Source organism: Corvus hawaiiensis, chromosome 5 (assembly GCF_020740725.1).
Source record: "Corvus hawaiiensis isolate bCorHaw1 chromosome 5, bCorHaw1.pri.cur, whole genome shotgun sequence".
Lineage (NCBI taxonomy): Eukaryota > Metazoa > Chordata > Aves > Passeriformes > Corvidae > Corvus > Corvus hawaiiensis.
The window spans coordinates 11,117,554-11,138,565 of NC_063217.1; the positions used below are offsets into that span (position 1 = coordinate 11,117,554).

Below are 21,012 nucleotides of genomic sequence, written 5' to 3' on the forward strand. Positions count from 1 at the left end.
ATTACTGTATACCTTCTGTGAGATAAGAATTAGGAGAAATGCAAAGCAGGCACCAAACTTGAAAGAATATAAAGAAGTTTATTAACAGACCTAAAAGAAGAGGAAAAAAAAATCATACCACACCTTCAGAACTCTTCTCCTCCCCCCACCTTTCTCCTTTCTCCCAGTGACAATGTAAAAAGACAACCCTTAAGATGTTCAGTCTGTTTACCACTTCCATAATAACCTTGTTCACTCCATTTGGGAAGAGGAGTCTCTCTTGCTCGTGCTATGAAAACATTATCACGAGACAGCCGCCCGGGTTGGTTCTCTGCTTGCATCATGTGAGAGTCCCCTCCCACGACTTGTAGCTTTTCCCACAACTGCTTTTGAGGGTCCAATCTTGAGCTACTGGGGTGCAATTTTAAGGTTGAGGCATTCAGAAACAAAAGCTCTCTTCACCCATCTCTGGGAACATTTCATCTCTAAGAACAGAGGCCCTTCTCCTTCCCTGGGAGCAAAGGGTCTTCTTCATCTTCATTGTTAGGACTATCTCTGGGAGCATCTCTAGGAACTGAGGTCTTCTCCTTTTCCATTTGGAGCAAAAGTCCTCATTGCTTCCATCTCTCCCTGTTCAAACTTCTCATCAAATTACACCTGCTTCAGCATCTGCCTATCTCAGCGCAGGCGCTTTTGCTCACAAGTTGAACGCTCCACCCCCCATATCCTCATGAAATTACAACGGGTACTCTGATACATCGTAGCTTTACAACAGAATTTCAGCTTTAAGCATCTCCTCTTTCTTCTCCCTCAGGTTTTCAGCTCTTCACAGCACTAAAAGGGTTAATCTCACCTCAGCCTTGCAGCTGGAGTTTCGCTTATCGCTGTTGCTCACATGATCCTTTGCTGGACAGCGGTGCAGCTTCAGCTGAATCTTGGCCACACTGGAGAGGGGGAGCCGGGCTGCTCCGGCTGCACACAGCAGGGCTGTGGGGTGGTTCTGCAGGTGGAACAGGGCCCATCGGCTCCAGGACGGCCGTGGCCCGGCCCGGTCTGGCCCGAGCAGGGCCTGGGCCGGGCCTGCCGGCCCCCGCATGGGGCTCGCAGCCACCTGTCCCAGCGCCGGAAACGAGAGAGAGCTGTGGGGGGGGGGGTTGTCTATTCTTAAGTGTGGATCACAGAGGCGGTCACAATTTAAGTGGCTTAAAGAATTGTCCATATTCAAACTGGCCAGCTGATAGGTTCTGTCAGGTCACAGAGGAAGCTGTAAGCACCCCTTTGCAAGAACATCACTTCCGAGACTATGCTTGCTAACCCATGACACTCACCTAAAAGGCTCCACAGGTGAACTCAGGAAATCACTCTTTTCAAGTCAAACACATCCTATCCAAAGGTGAATTATCAGGGTAGACACCAGTGACTGGAAAATAACTGAAAGTCTGTTTTTCCTCTTAGCGCCATTTGGAAATAACCTCTATCTGGAGACAGCATGAACCTAATTTTAGAGGGACCTCCTCCTCATCAAACATACCCACATGTTTACTATGTAAATACAAATAAGCATCTTGAGGAACTCTTCTTACTCTGCACATAGCCAAACAAAGGTTAACTCAGGCAACATCGTCCTTTTATTACGTGGAAGTTTATACAGTTTCCTGGCTTTTCTCAACTCTTGCCCTCTCAATAAGCAAAATGTTTTTCTGATTCTTACAACAGTAACTACTTTATCAGCTGTGTTCCCTTTCTGTGCTGTCCGGCTTCATGACTTATTCTATTCTTTCCCTTAGTGACCTTCACTGAACTACATCCAACATGCCCCTTAGTAGGTAATTCACCTCAGGACACTTTTTTTTTTTTTTTTGAAATGCGCAAATTCTGAACTGTCTGTAACACAGCACTGATTAGAGCTGAACACAGCATGTGATATACAACACAACACTGGAGACCACAGCCACAGGAAAGGCTCAGAGCCCACCACAGCTCCAGGCAGTGGTAGGCCAGGTACTGCTTAGCATATTGGATAATGTGGTACATGATCCATGAGCAAGATGCTGCTGCAATTATCAAGGTCAATGTGATCTAGCAAGTGCTGCTTCTTTCAGGATCAGAAGCAAAATGTAAACGAAGAAGGGAGAACATGCAACACTTCAGTCAGTTCTTCGCTCTCATCCTGCCAATAGATTTAGACCCTGTTTCGTCTTCATGCAATGGACTGCATCCTGTTGCTCAAAGTTAGGGTGCAAGAAAAGTGGCTTTGGAACTGCTTTGAAAAGGGTTTCCAGGGTCATCTGTCATTTTTCCTCTGCTTTGTATTCAATTGTTTCCTTCCTTTCTTCTTCAGATTCCCTGAGCTTTTACGGAGTTCTCACATGGTTTATTCACTCTCACCCCTAGATCTCCCCTGCAATCATTTTCTGTGTCATTGCTCCCACCTCAACATTTCCTCTTTAGTAACTTTTTTCTGTAACTTTAATCTTGCCCTTTCTTCAGTAGGTTTTGGAATCAAAGTCTCATCTCAGTAGACCAGAGCAGAGTTTTCACACTATCAATGTACCAACTGGGCCAGAAAACAATCCCTTGTCACAAACCTTGTACAGAACATACTGAACTTTACAAGTACTTAACAGATATGAACTACGACACCAGTTCAATTATTGTCACTGTGTAACAATTAGATTCACTGCTAATTTCATAGAATCATAGAATTTGTTTAGATTGGAAAAGAACTTTAAGATCAAGTCCAACCATCTGCCCAGCACTGCCAAGTTCACCACAAAACCCCGTCCCTAGATGCCACACCTACTTGTCTTTTAAACACCTCCAGGGATGACGGAGTGATTCTACCCTTTCCCTGGGCAGCCTGCTCCAATGTTTCACAAGCCCTTTGGTGAAGAAATTTTTCCTAATATCAAATCCAAACCTCCCCTGGTGCAACTTCAGGCCATTTTCCTTTAACCTGTCACTTATTACTTCAGAGAAGGGACTGAACTCCACTTGACTACAAGCTTCTTTCAGGTTGTAGAGAGTAGTAAGGTCCCCCTGAGCCTCCTTTTCTTCAGGCTAAAAAGCCCCCATTCCCTGAGTTGCCCCTCCACAGGACATATTCTCTAGACCCTTCACCAGCTTCATTATTCTTCTTAGGATGTGCATTTAACTTTAAAAGTTAAACCTTTTAAAGAAAATAATAGTCTACCAAAGAAAATCATAACCTGCTCAAGGTGCTAAACTTTCCTTTGTTATCTGATACACAGAAACCCCATTATCCCAATATTATTAAACATGTTTTCTACTTTTACACCTTACTTTGAAAAGAAAAAAGGAAAGGCCAGGTTGAATGAGGCTTTGAGCAACCTGATCTAGTGGAAGGTGTCCCTGCCCATGGCAGAGGAGTGGGAACTAGATGATCTTCAAGACTGCTTCCAACGCAACTCATTCTATGAATCTATGACAGTGTACCCTACAAACGCCTAAAAGCCTACACCTATATCTGAAGTTTTCCACAATAATTTCCCAGAAAGTTGCTCTTGCAAACTAACCACTTTGAATCAACATAAAAAGCAAGGAAAGGACTATGAAGTGTATTATATAGTATTACTGCATAGTAACATGGAAACGAAGCTGTCAGGCCAGGAAAGAGTGAAATCTCTCTCATTTCTTACTCCCAAGAACCACTGAGTCATAGGAAACCATAAATCCTCCTGTAGAGGAACACATTCAGTGCAGGCAGCAAGGTGAGCAGCTGCCGTGTGAGCTGCAGGTTGAGCACTGGGTGGTGGTAGCTCCAGAGGCTGAGGCAGGCAAGGGGCTGAGAAATGCCACCCTTTGCACAGGAAAGGACCTGGAGACCTGTGGTACCACCGGACACTCAGAGATGAGACAGGAGCCAAGGACCCCCAGACTTTGTGTGCTGAGCCTGTGAGGGTTTAAAAGCCCAGGGGTTCCTTTCTTCAAGGTCCCTCATCAGAGGCAGCAGCTCAAGCTGTTAAGTTTGTTGTTGCACCAAGTTTAAATTATTTTAAGGATTGAAACATGTGAGACTGTGCTATGGGAATCTTGGGCCCAGGGAGTAAAGGAATCTTGTCTGACTGTGTGAGTGTGGGGTGTGTAGGGAATCAAGCAGGGCAACCGTGGGCCCACTGGAACTGCCTACTGTGAAGGAGCTTCAGTCCCAGCTCAGGTGTTGCGGGCTTGGCTGCCAGAGTGGCACCTGGATGATTGGACAGAGAAGTTTCCCTAACACTCCTTGAAAATGTGGAACAAAACAGGCTAATTTTCAGGGTTTGAAAATGCTGCATCATGTACTTTTGATCTGATTAAGGATCATGAGGAGTTTTGCAGGAAATTAAGTTTTTTAAACTTTTCTATGTATACAAATGCATGCTAGACAAGCCATAACAAATCCAAAAATATATACGTACTTTACTATACCTATTCCCTGTTAATAAAAAAATAAAGAATTGGAAATACAGGAGAACTTGTAAACTAACTGCAAAATAAGATGCACAGAAATGAGGAAAATCTCTCCATATTGTACAGATGTTCACGCACTAGGTAGTCCCACATTCCATCATAGATTCTGTTATGTACACAAGCCTAAACACAAGTGGCAACATTTTATTACTGTATATGTTTTTTCTTTTTAATTATCTGAGACTGCCTTAGCTCCTCAGTCCCATGAGCATATGGGCAAGCTTCAGAAGGTAAAGAACAACCATCAGGATGATGAATGAAAAACCAACAGAGGCGTGTTTTAAATGCTTCAGCTGAAAGGCGCCGTTTCACTTCAGGTTTAGTTTTACTTGGTGGTTTCTCCTTTCTCCAGTCACGAATATGAACTCTCCCATTTAGAACTAAGATTTAAAAACAAACAAAAATGCAGCTGTTAATAGACAGCCATGGCAATTATACTGGAAAAAATTGCAGTGACATTCTGTGGATAAAAAACATTCTACAAATGGATCACTCAGGCAAAACCAGATTTTGTACAGAAATAGAAAGAAGTAACAAAGAAGTAACAACAAACTAAGACAACGTAGACATAGTATAAATAAGGCTTGATTGATTTCCCTGAGAGATGTTTTACTGGGATGCTGAATAGTTTGAGGCACCTTCGGATCATCTTCGTAGAAGTTTGTTAGTTCATTTTAAATATAACAGTTGGGATCACTTAGACTAAAATCATCTGAACTTAGATTACAAGTTCTGACAAAAGAAGTTTCAACTTCAAGAACTGTAATTTTTCCCCTGTTCATAACTTTATGATTCCACATTTAAAATGTGATTACCAGCAAGTGCCTTCTACTACTTTCACAGTTCACTGACCCAAAAACATACTGCACTGAGGAGATGACAAGTCTAATCCTTCATGTGAACCAACACTGAATTATCATTGGTTAATAAGGATTCAGCACTTTGGGTTTTTAGAATTAATTTCTTGTGTTAGGATCATAAACTGCACATGCCCACATTTGTGAACCTCTGTCAACTTCTTAAATGTATAAACAAAATAGATAAAAGGAAGTTAGCCAGAGTGTAAGAAAAAAACGGATGGCAAACAACAGTGAAAATGAAGAGGGAAGAATTTGCCACTTTTAAGTTGCCATGCTCTGTTTTCATATCCTGCTTCAAACACACCTTCTGTATGACACACTTGTAGCTTGGGATAGTTAACCAATGCCATTCTGCATTCTGATAATTGCTATTCAAAAAGTCACAAGTCCAGTGAAAGCTGAATATCACACAGTCTGAACTGGATGAATTAATGTCTCCAGGTTTCCTTGTGATACACAGACAGACCTGAACTCATACTAAGCCAAACAAGAAGCAATTTCAGCTGAGCTTTAAAATCCCTCTCAAAAGATGAAGAAAAATTGGCAGCTATTTATGACCAAGCATAATTTTTCCCTAGGAAATCAGTATTGTATTGGACAAGATAACTGGCACTGATCAGTTATTTTGAGACTCACTTTTTGTTCGGAGCGGGGGGTGTGTGTGTGTGTGTGTGTGTACATCCGTTTCCCATGTTTTAAAAGAAAAATCAGTCAAGATGACAAAAGAGCTGTAGCCATGTTCTTCTCTGTCCTCCTGGGCATGAGCAATGTCCTTCCAGAACACCAGAAGTTTCTTGTTATGGTGATATGCTACTAAGGGAGAATCAAAGGGTCTCTCCTGAAGCCCTGGGGAGCATCCATGTGACGTAAATTACTGAGAAAGACTAGGAAAGTCAGACCTTTCTTCACAGGTAATGTGCAAGCAGCCTCCAAGCCAATTTAAAACGCTCATTCCATTTACAGTGTAACACATTGCAAAACCTATTTCACCAATTCCTAATGATAGGGAACCAAATTCAGACACACAATAAACTCCATGTGACCAACTCTTTTTAATGGATGGCAATTCAAAAGGATTTCATAAGCCCAGTGCACAGAAATCTTTACTGGATGCTAAACTTGCTTAACTTAACCACTGGCAACAAAAAGGTTGCATATGCAGGATTACTTGCCATGGATTAGTTGATCAGCATTTTACAGGAGACATAGAACTTTTAGGACATAAAACACTTTGAAATTTGAAGCAGCTTTAATCCTGATAAAACCTTGAAGATCTTATATTACTGCAAAGCCACATTTCAGTTTTGCAAAACTTCACACTGACAAAAAAGCCCCAAATCAATTACACAAAACACACTGTCACCACATAGAACAACAGGGGAAAAAAAACCCCAAACCCAAAAAACTGCTATCAGAAACCCAGCCAGACACAAAGACCTGCTACTGAGTTCTTTCTGCCATGCTACCACAAGCTACATAAACACATCAAGCCTCACAATTATAGGTTCTTATGGAAGCTAATTTTGTTTTATGTCAGCATTTACACTTTGGGGCTTGGTAAGCCCCAGTTAAATGCTAAGCCTCAGTTAAATGCTTCAGTAAAATTGCTCTGTATTTGACAGCCTCAAAACCATCAGTACTTCACAGGAAAAACAAAAAAAAGCCACTTAAACTAAAGGTTTGTCTGTTCAGATACAGTCAGTGTAGAACATTTTGCTGATAGATGCTTTACCAATCTCATTCCTAAGAGCTTTACTAACAATATCTTGGAGCAATGGGCACATAAAGAATATTCAGCTTTCCACAAAGGTACAAAAAGCATTTAAAAAACCACCACAATGGTAATTTTTCAGTTAAGTTTAACTGCATATAGAGGAGATAAAATAAATGATTAAGGAAAACAAAACTCAAAACTCCTTTACCTTCAAATACCTGATGATTGCTCTTGAGAAGTGTCTGCAGGCCTCCATATTCACTTTTCAGCTTTTTTAAAGTCTCTTTATTTAAGTGTTCTGCCACTTCTCTCAAGGAAAGGCTTTCTGGAATAAAAAAAACCTAGAGTTATTGAAACTTTTGTATATAAAACCTTAACTTCTATATAAGAAGATTCAACTTCTATATAAGGTAATGATTAGGAGCAGAATGTCTGAATTATCTACCAGTACCACAGCAACTTTTTTCGCACAATATGATGTACAATATATTTTATATGTATATTGTCTGTAAAACAGCAGCTTTCATTTTACAGGACTCAGGTCAGAATGTCCACCATAAGACACACTTTTTATTTGCTCTACTTTTTTTACAATACCATGTAAATTGCAATAAGCACTGTTTATAAGCATGTAGTTAGAAGACTTAGTCAGTAACATATGACAAACTACACTGAGTAAATAATAAAAACAGATAAAGAAAAATGGAAAGATGGTAGTAGTGAGAACTGACTGCTTCTACAATTAACAGCAACTTAACATTCTTTTTGTTCTTAAGACTAAACTAAAAATTCCTAATCATGTTGTAACCTAATGGCACTTCGAAGCACTTCTTACACAACTCTTACAGAATTATAGCTATTTATTCTGTTAATATTCTAAACCACAATATTCTCCCCAAATAGGGTAATGTTGTAGAGTTGTGGGTTTAGTTTGGTTTGGTTTAATAAAAATGGATTCTGTAATAGTATTTAAGTGTAAACCAGGAAAAAACCTCACACCAATTTCAAAATATTCTTCTATGTGCAACAAAACACAGTAGGAAAAAAACCACCTTTGATTGTAACTGTACTGTTCTCAGGGTTTCCTAAAAATCTATTCACAAACATGTTAATTTGCTGGAAAAGACATGTTCTACCAGCTAAAGATAATGTAAAGGAGAGATAACCTCACCTCCTTGATTCCAGGTATTCGTATTTCCACCCTGCATATTAGAACACGATTTTTGGGGGGCTGCATTTAACAGCAACTTGGCCACATCGAGAACCACTTCATCTACAAAATCCCGAGGGAGGGAAGCACAATTTCTGATTTGTTCTACTTTTTCTCTGGGTTGAAATCCAGGCATCCAGATTGTACCAGCTGTCTCAGTCTCATCTTCAGGAGGTTCTGAGCCTACTTCACACAGACTATCAGAGTGATCCTCATGCTTAAATCCAACCCGTTTGTCACACGTGGCCACAGCGCAGGTCCGACGACTGTTAATAAACTGTGTAATCTGGTTGTCAATGAGAGCATGTTCTGCAGGTGGATAGGTTCTGCTTTTCCCAATAAAGCTGACCTATTTTAGCAGAAACAGGTAAATCTCTATTAGAGTCCCATACTTACACCCAGTGCCACAACCTCCACATGTTCAGGCAGGCTTCTCACTACCTATAGGACAATTCAACAACAACTGAATGCTCGGTAACATCTGAGGGGTTTTTAATTCTAGTTTTTGAGTATTGGTGCACCAGAAGAAATCCGGTAAACAAATCAGAATCCATCATGTTATACAATCACACAGCAAAAATATTGTTCCTGACCCTCAGATTATTTAAAGCTGGACACCTTTTCCTACTCTGAGAACATTTCACTTTGAATTTCATTGGACATGAAAAACAGCAAAATTAAGTACAAAAATGCAAGACAGGCAGCTAGAAAAATTAAGGCAAAAAATAAGGTTTTTTAACTTTTCCATCATATATAGTGGCATAAGAGAAAATCATGAAACCTTTCATTCTTTTCTGTTTTAGGACTGTACCTATAACATTAGGAGTAGAATTCCCAAGAAAACAATAAGTATTTTTAGTCTCTTTTCAGAGCATACTGTATCAAGTAATGAAGCTTACTATGGTCTTACCTTACAACAATAGCAATGAACAAACATCCATATGCTTCAAACAGAGCAGATTAAAAAAAAAGACAAAATCACACAGAGGCCAAAATTACCCTTTTTGTTGATGGAATTCTAAGACAATCTTCTTCCACGTGAAAGCCACATACAAATCCCACTTGGGCAACAAAATCAAGATATTCTCTGTATTGAGTCTTCTTGCTTTGTCTTCGGCTATATTTTCCATGGAAATCAAAGAAGCAGCACGGCAGCACAAAGTAGCAACATGAATAGGAAGACCTACAAGAAGGATAAAAAACTGCTGAACAGTAAGTTATTTCAGAAAACAAAAAAATTAACAACCTATCAGATAAAAGCAATAATGGAATTTTTTATTACGCAACAAAGCTTCATACAATAATATTTATAACTTCCTCTTTCAGTAGAACTATTAGTTTAATCAAAAATACCATTTCACAAAGTATTTGCTGTAGGAAACTACTTTGCCAACTTAGTTTGCAGAAGTAAATCTCTAAATTACTGTTGCTAGTTGTAAAGAGGGCAACAGCTCAAGGGAAGGCAGAACCACAAGCTTTTATTTACAAGAACAAAAACACAACAAAAAACCAAGCAACTGTTTAATGTATAAAGAATTAAAATACAGTTCTGGTTTTTCAACTTCAAAAGCAAAATGCTGCACTGAATTCTATGAGAAAGTAAATATGGCATCTGCACTTCTCCACAGAAACACTTTGTAAAAATAATTAAATTGCAACAAAAGTTGCCAAGCACAACAGCTGTGGAACCAAAACTGTCAGTTTTTACCAAGCTCACATAGGTAATTATAGGGAGTTTGTTTCGTTTTTTAATTCCTTCCATTCCACTCCCCCACCTCTGCAAAAATACCTAGCTGCAATTACAGGTACCCATGGTGTTAATTCATCTGAATGGTTTCCTATGAGCCAGTCAGTATCTGGGAAGAGATGACTGTCACCTGGAATGATTGTAGCTTCCTAGAAAACAAAGCAACACAGTAAGTTAATCCTATAACAGGTTTCTTTAATGGATTTTACAAATACAAGGTGAATGAGCACCACAGACACCAACAATGTTTTCCTCAGGTAGCAATTTTTTATAGCTACAGAGAAGTAATTTAGCAACAAACACCCACAAAACATTGGTCAGAAAAGAAGTGGAATAACAACTCTGATTAAGATATCTAGCATTTCAATATATATAAACAAATATCATACACTGAACTGTGATTTCTTGCCAATCTCCTTCTGCCACTTGTATGCCTAAACTCAGTTTTTCAGAAAGTCACTTAATTTGCTGTCTTGCAGCCTGTAGGACTCACATAGCAATTCATCAGAACACAGCTTCATTGTTATTTTCTCCTCCTTCACAGATGCTGCCCAAATCAAATCCTAGTACACAGAACACCACTCTTCACACGCTATCATTCACATATAATAAAACAAATAATAACAAACAAACAAAAAAACCTGCCAAATAAAACAAACAGGATGAATTCTTCATCCAGGCTAAATTCAAAAGTATAGAGTGCCTCTAATGTTTGTGCCTCACTAATATGTTTTCTCACTTTGAATTAAGTTCAGCAAAGTACTGAAAGATGTTGATACCATGCAAGTAGACACTCTTCCCTGAAAATGTGTATGAACATTAAAAGAATTATTGGGCAAATTCGAAAAAAGTTTTAGATTTGAATTTCCACAGACCCTCAGGAAAAGTTCTGAAAATGATGCCCATAATCTCTTTTATATAGAAAATGTATGTTTTAAGAGCTTAAAATTCACATATATATGCAAAGCAGTATCTATATAGGAATTAAAGAATAAAACAAAACAAAACTACTTATTAGGGAAGTCAGACTATCTTGGTTACATTCCAAATCCCTCTTAAGGATCAATACTATCGTTCGCTTAAAATTGTTCACTTTAAATACTACATATCATTTTTAGATATGTATATACATTTCTAGGTAATGAATGTAACAAGCTTCTTTTTGGCAGATTACTAGATATTAAATCCCCAAGTCTTTGGTAAGTGTTTTCTTAAGGTTGATTAAACACGTTACTCATACTTTACCTTTCAGGTTTGATCATTCAATTTAGGCATAGCATGAATTATGAGTGCCACACTGCCCATTTTGGCAGTCACCCATAATCAAATTTGTCTTCACCATGTCTAACAGCAGTTTGGAGATACAGAGTGCCACCTGTTACATCCATTTACATTGTTAGCATTGTACTGAACATCACAGATGGCAACATCCACCCTGCAACTCATGCTGTAAGTAAAGATCAAAACAAAATTAGCTTCAGGGGTAACAACAGGCTGTGAGCAGGTGCTTTTCCTTCTGTGGCTCCTATGGCTACAGGAGCCTTGCAAAACTATTTCACCCTCCCTGTTCACTGTCTAGCTCCTTCCAGCATAAATCATCACTTTCCCCATATGCATATATTTTTATGTATTTTTATTGTTTCTTTCTGGACAAAACCAGGCCCATGTAACACAAAGATAAAGAGACAATGCTGTTCAGCATGATCAGATGTGACCTAATGCAGTACAACAGGAATGAAGGAGCACCACAGCTTGATGTTTTGGGTTGTTTGTTGAAGGTTTTCAGTAAGAACTGCTTGCAGACTGGAGCAAAGGAATATGGCAGTTTTGGCAACCTGTACCCAAAATGGCAGAGTGGCAAAGAGAAGGCTACACAACACTGAAATCTTCACCTCCCATCTGCGAAAACTGATGTTCTTTCACTAATTTGTTAGCATTCAAAGATATGTTGAATGAACTTTAAAAAATACTACTAGAGAATAACTACAGGTGGAAAATTATTTTACTATATGGGAGCTGACAAGTTTTGAGAGAACATAGTGAGAAATTTTAGACTCTGCAGAACAAGAAACCAGGAACACCTCATCTCCAAAGGGCAACTGTTCATTGGCACCATGCTTTAATGAGTATCAGATTAAGAATGCCTCAAATCAAAGTGAATGTTTCTGTGCTCAAATTATTCATAAAAACGCTAACATGGAACTTGAAATATAATCCCTTTTTCAGACTCATTCTCCTCTTCATTTTTAAAAGCCATTATTGCAATTATTTAGGTTGGCTCCTTTAAGGTTCAACAACAATTTTGTCCCCAAAACAGAACATAGCACTAGAAGGTCAGAATCACTTTCAAGAAAATACCCAAAATTTTGAGTGGCTTCATTATCTTTTATGAACTAGTAGTGCAAACAAAGCTGCTTACTATTGATGCTCCATTAAAAAGAAAGCTTGTTTCATGGTGTGCATGTCTGTACATGCAGTAAGAAATCATGCCAGTGGTTCTTGGCTGAAAAATAAGCAAGTTGCAAATATATATGCAAGGGTACGATACAGTATTTTTCTCATAATTCCCATTGCAACGTACTTTACAGACCCCCAAGGGATATGGGTGGCATCATACCAAATCCATGGGTCACTTAGACAACTGTCTGTAACCCAGTAGGCTTCCTTACACTTGCATCAATACAACCTGAAACAATGAACAAATGAATAAATGTACGTATCAGTAAGACTGACATATATTTCCATAATACCTCTAAATGTGTCTCTGGTCCATACATGTCCCATATTTTTCTTCTCCTCACATCAATTCCTCTGCCTGAATGCTGAAATATTTGAACAACAAAAAGTCAATTGAAATACTACTTTTAGCAGAGATTTTCAAACAGGCTCAGTAAATGTATATATTAACATTGATTATTTCATTTATGGTAAAATTTAGACACATAACAAAAACCAACTTTGCCATTTCAGGCAGAACCTGAATTTTAATTCCTTTCTTCCTTTTGAAATATGACAGGAATTACAAGGAAACCTTATGAATATATCTGGTTCAAAATATTATCTGGGCACACCTATGGAGACTGCTCTTGAAAATCTGTATCTCTACAAATGTAAAAGCAGAGGTATTGATTTTTGGTTTGTTTGTTTGTTTTTAAAGCATCAAAACCTTTCAAAAGGTGAGTACTACTGCAGCGCCCACAGGGCTCAAAGAAGAATGCTACTCTAAGCACTCCTTAGTGGAGAACCACCTTTTAACTACTGAAGCCCAAATACTTTTTCCCCTGTTTGAATTAAAGGGAAAAGGAAATAGACTGGAAACTAAAGCAAGAAATGAAGAATGTGTAGTATTTGAAATTCAAGAACCTTGTGCAGAACTAAGCAAAATCGATTATTAAAAAAAGGCTCATAAAACTCTCACACATTATTTTTTGACAGTCCATGTTTGTCAGTACTGAATGAATGAAAAGTCCACAGGGAAACCAGCAGCTTTCATTAGACAAAATTTTTCTGGCCACGCAAGAATAGAAACCTTGTGTTAGGAGAACTTGGAACATTTCCCTATGCCCCCAATGACATCTATTTATCTAATAAGAGATCTTCTTTTCCTCTACAAATTTTCCCATGTTCTCCCAAAAGTGGAAAATGCAATTTTCTGGAACAGACAGACCTAACTTCAATGGGTTTTGTTTAGTCTCATTTTTTTTTGTTGCTATTTCAGAAACTATGCCTCAAGAAACTGAACTATGCTGTTGCCACATTTTCACTCCCAAAAGTACAGTATGTTGTTAGGCATTTTCAATTTAGAAATTTTATATATCTTTGAAAGGATTGCTTTCACAGATACAGAAAAACATTTTCAGGACATCACAAGAAGAATTCAGTCTGGATAAAAATAAGTTCATGAACACATCTTGTGAGAGAGAATCTACGTCAAGTTGCCACATTCCTTTTTGCACAACTAAAATACACCATTACTTTTTCCTCTTAGTTTCTTACCTCAGAGAAAATAGCCTTGAATTTTAATAAAATGCACTAATAAAAATAGATAAATAAATGAAAGGTTTCTAGTGCTCTGGTACAATTTTCTCTTAGTAATTAGAGTGACAAAATCCTATTTCAGCAACATGAATTAATTTATTTTTGGCTATTTGCATGCCAGATAATAGGAAAGCATCTAGTTTTTAATCATTATTTTAAAAAGCATTCTATTTACCCCTTCATTGTTTAGAATATGAACCAGCAGACCATTTCCACATCCAAGATCTACAAATGACTGTTTCTTGGTCAACCCTTTTTCCTTTCTCTCTTCTTCCCAAAGAATCTAAGACAAGAAAACAAAACATATTAGACTTCTGCTCTCAAGTTTCCCTATAAGAAAGCATCAAAGGTTATTGGAGATGAAAGGAGAAAGCTGGAAATGCAGATGTGACAGAAAACATTCACTGCACTCACAGGTAAAATAACTTTAGAGAAAAAAAAAAAGAAAAACCAAAACCAAAAAGCCACTGTTTATGGAGTGGGAAAACAATCATGTTGCAAAATATCAATAAGTTTCTAACTGCTAAGCACATCCTCCCCTTCCTTTCGAGTCACTGGGAGTTGAAATTTATCAGGGCTTTACCACTCAGGGCTAGAATGAGCATAAATGTAAAATAAGTTACTAAAACAATGGGTGCAAGAGGAGAACAGTGCAAGAGAAGTATCAAGTAAAGTTCAAAAGTGTCTCTGCAAGTAACACCACAGATGCATTTATATCCACTGTATTAAAGAAAGCACTGATGGCAGAGCTGAAAATAAATATTCTTTGTAATCACTCGGTGATATACTGGTACATGTAACATCCCTTTTTAGAGAACAAAGCAACAGTGTTACTTAGCAAGTTAACTCCCCCAAATTCTACATCAGCTAAGGGACTCCAAAGCTTTTAGCCAAATTCTAGTCCCTGATCTGTACATAAGTAGCTACTTTTACACAGATATGTAATTCATAATTAACAAGTGGATGTTTCTCTGCAGAGCATAGATTAATCTCTATCACTTTCCAACTCTTTTTCCTTCAATGAAAAGTTAGAGATCACACATTCATAACTCTGCACTCTGGTTTTTTACTGACTACCAAAAACCCTGAAGAGTATTTAACTACGAAAATTAGTATTTGTAACATTGTCACTTTTGAATATCAGTTTTGCTAGAGGGAAAGAAGCTGAAGATAAACATAGCCTGATAATTTTATGGATTATGTTTTTAGATTTACCAATCATTGCATGTGGGTGCACTAGGCAGTATGCTAGAAATCCCTAATTACCTCCTTTACAGATCATACCTATCCTCCAATTCCTGCAGAGTTTTTCGCAACACAAACTCAACAGCTACTCCCCTGGGGATGCCCCTGGACAGTGGGGGGGGCCTCAATATGACTGCAGAATAAAATTAGGTCACATGTAGATGCCACAAATCCATAATAACTTAACGTTGAACCTGCCTGCTCTTAACCACTTGTGTAATGTATTTCTAAACAATGAGTTTCATACACCATCATAGAGATACCTGAACATTTTGCGGCAGGTTAGGTTATTAATACCATACCTTAAGTTTTCATTTATGTAAACTGTATATTGAATGACATAAATAACTTTCTGAAAACTACTGATATATTAGCTAACACATAATCACTGTAAACCAACATTCAAATGTACAAAAATGCTATCACTCCAGAATTTTCTTGTGGCTACAACTAAATTCCTAATTTTCAACATCGAATATTAAGACAGTGGTAAAATTGGTAAAGATGAGTCTATTACATAGATCTTTCCACAAGCCAGTATCTAAGGTTCTAAGGGGTTAAACACTTAATTATCAAAATAAATTAGTCCTCAATGAGTACTCTAAATGAGCTAACTTACAAATACTGATTTAGGTAAGATGCTACAAGTATAGTTCAAGGTAGACATGCTCTTACCACACCTTGGATGGCAGAAAAAAATATTTCTGTGCCTACATAGTGACACTATATTTTAATGCCTTTTAAAAACCTGAAGTTTCTAGGAACTGCAGGTGGCAGAAGTTTCATAGAATCTTAAGCAGGTAGGTGCCTGAGAAAACTGCAACAAGCATTTATCTGCATTCCTAGCATCTACAGCTGGCCTTATTACATTTGAAGATGGGATCTGAGCTGAAATTTTATCAGGGAAAGGCATAGCAGTGAAAAACCTTTAGTATAAAATGAACAAGCAATAGAAAAATTTATAAAACAATCAATCCTAATCTCCAATTGGTCCATTTTACGACTTCTACACCAGTGCTTTTGGCTTTCTCACTTAGAAATAAAAAAATCTTGTCTATGTAGACGATAAATTTTCTGTGACAGAGCACTGAAAATCTTCATCATATCTTCACGAAGAAGTTTTTGTTTACTTATAAAATGATCTTCTTTAGAGAGGTCCTATTACTAGGAAATAGAACCTTACAGCATTAGTAATTAGTGGTAAATTATTAATTAGGTAAAGCAGTTCCCTACCAGCAAGTAAGTGGCAATGGCAACATCTTCATAAACAAATTTCTCAGGATCTGTCACTTCAGGCCATACCTTCAGGAAAAAAAAATTGATTTAAAAGATAGATAAAAATTTATTTTCTGCATCATTTGAAATAACCTTAAAAATGCTCAGACATAGCAATTTGGATACTTATTCACTTCAATAGGTTTCTGGACTTCACAGATTTTGCATTTTAACCTCATTAAAATATACACAGAGAATATAAAGACTCATTGGTTTTGTGAGTCACATGAAAGAATGATGGTGTAAAGAATGTCTGCTTTCAACCAAACAATAAAGTTTCTAAGAATATTTTGGCTCCATGTGTACAGGTTACAAGTAAACTGCTGCCTCTGTTCTGTAACAACCATGGATCTTTTGCTTAACTTTCTCACAAGAAAAATTTGTATCTTATACCTGTGCAACATTGACAACATGAACATTTGAGAATTTCATTTCACAAGGGAACAGACCTAGAATTATCCTGGCACAAGAGAACATGAAGAATCAAAACCTGAAGTAGGAAGACAGAAAGCGCAAGTATTATTCCCAAGTGTTACTTTGTAAATAAAGAATTGAAACAAAGACTGAAAGGCTCAACACCACCAATTCTACTGCAGAACTAAAGATTGAATCACTGCTTTGCCCAAAAGTCTAATTCTCCTCTCCTATGTATCTTCCTGTTAGTACTGAAATATTAACAGTAAAACCTTTTAGCATTTTCATTTTATGTTTTACAAAAGCATTTACCAATTTTTTTGCTTGCACCTAGAGCCAAGTTTGCAATAACACAGACATTACTTCATACAGCACTCTGCTGCTCTTCAGGATCTCCGGGATAAGAAAAAAAACATTACAACACTGCTCCTCTAACTCAAACACATAGTAAGATAGTATCCAAAGGTTTCTGAGAAAGAGGTGTTTTATTTGTGCCTTCTAAAATGTGGATGACTATTTATATCACTGACCTACTCCTTCCTTTTTATCACAAGTGATACATCCTGAAAAATGCCTAACTCCTCCAAACATTTATAGTGAATTTGGCTCTAAATCCTGCTTTTCCAATTAAATTGTTCCAAGTACTAAACTGTTTTATTCTCCATATATACAAAAAAAAAAAAGCAAAACATGAAACCAAAAAACATATAATTCAATTGCTTCTTTTATTATAAAAAAAAATATACTGAAAGAAGCAGCTTCATTACACAAAGTAAACAAAAATGGAAGGATAATATTACTGCATTTACTGCTAAACTTACCTTTACCATCACTTTGTACTTTTCTTTGAGGTCCTGATAAACCTTGCTGTATTTTGCTACTGAAATGAGTGAGAGTGTACTTTTAAACTCACTGGGCTTTTGCTCCACGGACCATTTAGCCAGTTTGGACAAAAGTTTGTTTCCAAGCCATGCTAGTTTGGGGTACAAAATTCCATCTGAAAACCAATCTTCTGGAAATGGAGCTACAACAGATATGGACCTTAAAAACAAACAAACAAATAACTTATATATACAGTACTGTATAAATATAGTATTTCACTATTTCAGCCATCTCAAGGACAGAGAAAACAAGGATTAAATGGAGAAAATCAGCAGATCGGAGATATAAAACTAGACTGGAAAATGAGTAAATATGTAGAGAAACAAAAGGAAAATAAATCAGTGAAGTTATTGAATCATGAAACAGTCTCCCCTGAATTTGGTAGCTCATTATCTCTCAATTCAAACACTGTACATAAGAGTACATGCTGCATTTAACACAATGAATGAGGACTCACATATGATGAGCAACCTGATTTCACAAGATAGCCAAACACTAAACAGCATAAGTCAAGTTATGAAATTCCTGAAAAATAACAGGAAAATTTCGGAGAAAAATATATCCATTGTCACAACTCATTATTTCATAATCTCTAACTTTATTCAGATTTTATTAGAGCTACATCCCCAGATGCTCAGGACCAAAGTGAATGATCTACATTTCAGTGACTGAAGCTCAGTGAGTTTACAGCAACTCCAGTTTGACCCTCACCCTTATTAACACCCACAGAACCTTTCTCACAGGCACTGCTACACCTTCGTGATCACAAGAGGCATATTTTTTCTAGACCACACACAGGTACAGTCAGGTACAGTCAATGTATACATTCAAAGGTGAAACAGGTTTGTTTTACGTTATTCTGAGTATTGTAGATGTTTCTTTTTAGAGAACACTATGCACTCATATTACACCACTACTGTAATTTACTAATCAAGCAAAAAATTATAAAATCTAAATTGCCTACATACCAATACTAAACCTTTGTGTGACTCTTACAATAACTTACTGTTTGCTTCCTCTCTCACTCCCACACTTACCATTCCTCATCTTTTATGTGTTTAAGTTGAATTTGATAAATATTGCACTTTTTAACCAAGTATTTTCCTTCACTGTTTTCCTCCAAAGGCAGAAAGGTCACAGTTCCGTTGTAAGCATCTGAAAAGATATGCAAACAGGAGATTATTATTCCATGGTGCAGCCCACCCTGGTTAGCAACAAAATTAACTTCTGCCCGCAAACCAGCGAGGCGAGATCTAAGACAACAGAGGAAGAACCACAATGCTAGGAACATACCTGCTTCTTGGTGTTCCTGACATCTCAAACTACTGGATCATTTAAATTCTCAAAATTTAGCATTCTATTGCATGATTTTTCCGAAATATCTAAGGCTGACCAGGAGCATTCATTTTCATCAAATCTAACTATTTTAATAAAGTAAAAACTAAACAATAAGATTTTCCTAGCATATGACTGCTGCTTTTCAATATCCCACAGAAAATCCATAGTCCTGGGAAGCAGGTGTGTATGCAGTATTACTTCATGCAAAAAATTTAAAAATCTTTTTATCTATTGTGTACCTCTGGGCAATTTCTTCAGAATAACTTACTAACTTCTCAGTTTTGAAAATGGTTTTTCAATTACCATCAAAACAAACATTCTTGCAAGTAAAAATGCTGTACTGGCTACATAATCAATTTTCAATGGACTCCAAAATTTTCTGAGACAAGAAAGAATAATTAGCAGTAGAGCAAATGTTAAGTCGTGCTGTCTTGTCCCATCCTTAGAAATTCTACCTCTACCATTTTTTAATTGTAAAAAAATTAATTTTAAAAAGTCCCCCAGGCTTTTTCTTAGAGATAGGCTCTCTAGATGCAGCTCAGGAGCATCTTCTCTTAACATCAGAAGAAAAAATAAAACTGCAACATATACTTTTTTTTTTTGAAGGCTCCGATTTTTTTGAAGTTATCAGATAAGAATCCTAGGCCACAAGAATATCCCAAGTCAGCCCCATAAATGACTATATGTCTTTCTGAATTATAAATCGAATTGCTTCTAGAATTGACTCTTTTCAAAACATTACTACTAGAATTTAATCCGTATCAACATTTTTTCCAAAATTTATCTTGAAAATGGTGTCAAATTCTACCCTATGTAAGTTTCTTTATATTAGCAGGATTTACTGCAGTGTATTATCATCATACAGTGTAAAAAAAACCAGCCCAAAACAAGAACAAAAAACAAAAATCCAACAAAACAAGTTGAGCTTCTTTCTTAAGAAAGTCGATACAAACACTTCCACTTGCAGGCAGGTGCCATAGCTGCCTAATCTTTACAGTAATTCTGCATTTCCAAACACTACAGCCACTCCTTACAAGCCCGTCATTAGGTCTGCGCTACGAGCAGCGTTTGTGTGCGGGCAGCTTACTCATGACAGGAGCTCCTGAGTATCACAGGAATTTGACCTCTGTAATTTGGATTTCAACTGCTGAAACTTCAGTGCTTCCTTAACGCAACAACGAAAGTACACGATCAGGACAAAATTCGTTCCCACAAATACGGGAGAAAAAAGCGGCATTTCTCTCTGCGAGCCAGCCTCTGAGGGGACAGGTCTGCGACAGCCCCGGCCCCTCACATGGAGCGCTGCGGTCCCGGCCTCCCGCCCGTCCCCGCTCACCTTGCACCGCCAGCTCCAGGGCCGGGGGCGCGGCGGGGCGGCCCCGGGGCAGCAGCGTCCTCAGCACGGCGCGGAGCTCGCCGGGCCCGCCCCAGCCCGTGAGGGGCGGCGGCAGAGGCAGCTGCCCCTGCACCTCCCTCCAGAGCCGCCCCAGCTCCGCGGGCCCCGCGGCTCGCCCCTCCTGCCCGCCGCCGCCCACGCCAGCCCTCCCGGCGGCGAAGGATGGAGATATCTCCCCACCCTCGCCGAGTGGCACCGTCCCCTCCGCCTGGACAGCGGCGCCGCTCAGCCGCCTGTTGGCCACCTGCGGCTTCTCCAGCCACACGCGTACTGCCGCCCAGAAGCCGCGGGGCAGGGCGGCGCCGCCGGGGTCCCGCACGGCTGCCGTCCCCACCAGCCCCATCCACCGCCCGCTGCCGCCGCGCCAAGAGGCAGAGCGCGTCGCAGGCTGCTGCCGTCAGTTCCTGAGGCGGAGGCGGCGGCGGCGGCGGCTGCAGGTACGTA

At 38.5% G+C, this 21,012-nt stretch overlaps 2 protein-coding genes across 4 annotated transcripts in view; one reads left to right on the forward strand and one right to left on the reverse strand.

Annotated features, from left to right (window-relative positions):
* Positions 1-4,371: 4,371 nt before the first annotated feature.
* TRMT44 (tRNA methyltransferase 44 homolog) lies at positions 4,372-20,942 on the reverse strand. 2 transcript variants are annotated; one of them, XM_048302907.1, is made up of 11 exons: positions 20,509-20,938; positions 18,872-18,989; positions 17,774-17,993; positions 16,497-16,565; positions 14,194-14,301; positions 12,731-12,802; positions 10,023-10,129; positions 9,233-9,416; positions 8,195-8,582; positions 7,232-7,348; positions 4,372-4,829 (listed from the first exon to the last, which is right to left on the reverse strand). In XM_048302907.1, exons 1-11 carry the CDS (start codon positions 20,909-20,911, stop codon positions 4,597-4,599), a joined length of 2,019 nt encoding a protein of 672 aa, XP_048158864.1. In that variant the 5' UTR covers positions 20,912-20,938; the 3' UTR covers positions 4,372-4,596. The 2 variants fall into 2 exon arrangements, with proteins under 2 accessions (XP_048158864.1, XP_048158865.1); XM_048302908.1 differs by having other exon boundaries at positions 4,782-6,155; positions 20,509-20,942.
* ACOX3 (acyl-CoA oxidase 3, pristanoyl) overlaps positions 20,908-21,012 on the forward strand; it is a 38,813-nt gene continuing 38,708 nt past the window's right edge. The window contains exon 1 of one of the 2 annotated variants that reach the window (XM_048302903.1): positions 20,908-21,005. The gene's annotated coding sequence lies outside the window, so the exon portion shown is untranslated. The remainder of the gene's footprint in view (positions 21,006-21,012) is intronic. The other variant, XM_048302905.1, reaches the window with a different exon arrangement.

Excerpts from the sequence above, each read along its gene's own strand:
- TRMT44 (XM_048302907.1), bottom strand. The coding sequence starts at position 20,911 with ATGGGGCTGGTGGGGACGGCAGCCGTGCGGGACCCCGGCGGCGCCGCC. Across the intron at positions 10,130-12,730 it reads GACCAGAGACACATTTAGAG|GAAGCTACAATCATTCCAGG; the intron begins GTATTATGGAAA and ends TTTGTTTTCTAG. Across the intron at positions 7,349-8,194 it reads GAATACCTGGAATCAAGGAG|AAAGCCTTTCCTTGAGAGAA; the intron begins GTGAGGTTATCT and ends TTTTTATTCCAG.